Source organism: Gavialis gangeticus, unplaced genomic scaffold (assembly GCF_001723915.1).
Source record: "Gavialis gangeticus isolate Ggan-Ray unplaced genomic scaffold, GavGan_comp1, whole genome shotgun sequence".
Lineage (NCBI taxonomy): Eukaryota > Metazoa > Chordata > Crocodylia > Gavialidae > Gavialis > Gavialis gangeticus.
In genome coordinates this window covers 49,155,860-49,159,003 of record NW_017729034.1, presented here as the reverse complement: position 1 = coordinate 49,159,003, position 3,144 = coordinate 49,155,860, and the positions used below count along the sequence as shown (strand labels likewise).

Here is a 3,144-nt window from a genome sequence, read left to right as displayed (position 1 = left end):
CTGGCTCTGGTCCTGTTGTCCTGAATCTGGGGCCTCACCCAGCAGGGCTGCGGTGGGGCAGGGGACTGCAAGTCATGAGTGGGGCAACAGCAGGGCTGGGGGGTGGGAGACTGTGGGTGGGGAGTGAGGGGCACATGGGGGGCTGCGGGTTGGGTGTGAGGGGCAATGCTGAGGAAATGGAGTCATAAATGGGGTCATGCTGAAGAAAAGGTTGGGAAGTACTGATGTAGAGTATTGTGTGCAGTTCCTTGTAGTCCTGCTTTTCTAGGATTCTATGAAACTGCATCCTCTTAGATTTTGTAAATCTTCATGGATTGGTTAAAAGTGCATTCAAGTTTCCATTCAGGCTTTTTCTACCAGCTCTACATGCTGGTGGACTTCAAAACTGTAGTTCTAAGAGCAGTTTGGTACTAGCCACTCATACATTCAGAACATCCTAATTCTGTATTTGGTTATTCTATATCTAAGACAACTTTGGCAATGTAAGAGAGAGCTTTTATAATCAATAACTACAAGCATTTTCTTATTCGGTTTTAATTTTCTTTCCCCAAGAGACCTGGAGAGGAGCCACCAGAGGAAGAGGAAAGCATTAAAAGAGTCGATCCTCTTCATCAGCTCATCCTACTATTCAGTCGAACAGCCTTAACTGAAAAATGGTAGGGAGAGTCTGAGAGGCTGCAAAGTTTTTTCATGTTTTCAAGTGGGTTCTGTTTTTAAAACTGCATCTATTGGCCACAAAGTGTCTTTGATATGCAAAAAGCATGGCTGTATAAGTTCTTGCAGAATTTACTTGCAGAGTTGTAAAGGGGTCATAATGTATCATATTTCCTTGCATCTGGCACACCCTGGAATATAATACACACCTTGTTTTTGAAAGAAAGAATGGAATAAAAAATAATTTGCCTTGTAGTAAGCATAATAACAACCAGAGCCTGTTCTTTGTTCTGATCCCTTTGAGACCCATGAAGAATTTACTTTTATTTTTGCCCATAATACCAGATCCATATTTCTCCATTTACCATGTTTCTCACATATAACGTGCAGGTGTTTTGGGGGAAAAAAGGTGTTGCATGTGAGAAAATATGGTACTTTTAGGTATTTTAAAAAGAAAGTAACACAGTGTTTTCTGAAGACAAACAAATGCAGCTATGAATTCTGGTGGCACATTTATAGATGCTATCTGAAAAGGTCCCGTTAGTTATTCAGGACTTACTGCATATCTCTGCTTCAAAAACTGATAGTAACATTCCTAGCTAAAACTGACAGTTTATCTGTAGCAAATTTTATTCTTTAGATTGTTTTAGTCATTTCCTTCTGCTCTAAAAAGACCCTTATGAAATTGTCAAGGGAGAAGAAAAGCCTTTAAAACATTTTTTAAAGGTTCTTAATATAAAAATTTAAGACAGATCACTTAATAGCTAAGCAAACTGCATTTGGAATTATACAACATTTGTCCAGTTATGTGCTTTTTTTCTGAAAAGTTATTTGAGTTTTTTAATTATTTATGGAACTGCAGCTTTTATATCAGTGATCATAACTTCTTCTCCCACTTTTCCCTTCTGCATCCTTTCCACAGCAAATTGGAAGAAGATTTCCTATATATGGCTTATGCTGATATTATGGCTAAGGTAACTTTTCCACCAACTTTTTCATTTACCTTTTAATAGAGCATGGGAAAGACTGAGAGGTCTTTTCTGTATCTTAAGCTGGGGCTGTGTTTTATTAAAAAATAAAAAGGAGTAATTGTGTTGCTTTTACATGCTTTCAGAGCTGTCATGATGAAGAGGATGATGATGGTGAAGAAGAAGTAAAGAGTTTTGAAGTAAGATTGGCGCTTCCTTTTGTTTCTTGTCTCATATTGGACATTTTTTTCATAGCTTCTAACTGACATTTATGTTTCTTGCTTCATGGCTTACTGCAGCTTATTATGTCTATGAACTGCATGTCAGAAGCTGGATTGGCAAATATAAGTTATTAGAATGACAGTAGAAAAATGCAAAGAAAAGATGTGCTGGTACATCATTTTAAATTAAATTATATATATAATGTAACAGTAAGTCTGTCTTACATTTTTCACCGACTTCTCAGCCAGTAACAGTTCAGCTGACTTACTATGTTTGCAAATTATTTTGAATATCTGTTAAGAAATAGTTCTCATACAAGATTTCTTGAAATTCATAAATGTGGATCGAGAAGAAATACTAAAAAAAATAATGTTTTCTACAGTAATTATGAATACAAAAACAATGAATCAAACTATTCGTTTCATAGTATAAAAAGCAGTATTTATTTAGAATATGTCAGTTTACATACACCAAGCACATATTATTACTAGTATAGTTACTTTCTGTTCTAAATATGGGAAAACTCAGTCACTATACCAGGCTTATGTGAATTAATATTGACTTTTTAATGATGAATGCTTTATGTGAGGGTTTAGATGGTTTTGTGACTTAATGAGAAGAATTAGATATTTGGTTTTCTTCCTAGTTCTTTCATGGATTTCCTGTGGGATCTTAGATTTTCTTTTCCAAACAGGGAAATGGGAATAATAATAGTTCCTTTAATTTCTAGGGATGTTGTAAGATTAAATTCATTAACATTTGTAAAAAAAAATTCAGATCCTTAGGTCAGAAGCATCATATTATGCTATTAATGTATCTATAATGTGGCTATTACTTTTATATATTATCCTCACCAAAACAAGACACAGAATGTTTTTATTATCCTTTCATTGTTTTGTCAGGATGTGAATACATTTGAATCTTGAAAATGATGCAGAGTCTTTGAATTTGCAGTGAATGCTTTTAACCAGTTTGTCCACTTTTAATGTATCAGACAGATTATAGTCTATATGATACAATGATGAATCTTTTAAGGCTACTGCACGATCCATTTGGCTGTGCCTAAGAATTTTAAGAGCTTTACTAATCAATCCTAGTCCAGCTAACTTGCCAGATATTTGACTTACAAGGCTATAAGTCTCAAACTTGCGCAGATAAAGCATCTTAATTTAAATTCCAGGCCTGAGTGATTACATTTGGTTTGGGCTATGTGATTTCATTGGCTAAGCAAGGAGTAACTGGCTGTGTTTTGGTAAACTTTTGCTATTGTGCTCACATATAATGGTTGTATGTGTAATGG

General features: G+C 35.2%; 1 protein-coding gene across 1 annotated transcript in view; it reads left to right on the top strand.

Moving 5' to 3' along the window:
- Window positions 1-3,144, top strand: part of RYR2 (ryanodine receptor 2) — a 784,157-nt gene that overhangs the window by 601,680 nt on the left and 179,333 nt on the right. Inside the window, exons 77-79 of the mRNA XM_019526720.1 lie at window positions 553-656; window positions 1,577-1,628; window positions 1,769-1,822. Coding sequence (XP_019382265.1) covers window positions 553-656; window positions 1,577-1,628; window positions 1,769-1,822 — 210 coding nt within the window. The remainder of the gene's footprint in view (window positions 1-552; window positions 657-1,576; window positions 1,629-1,768; window positions 1,823-3,144) is intronic.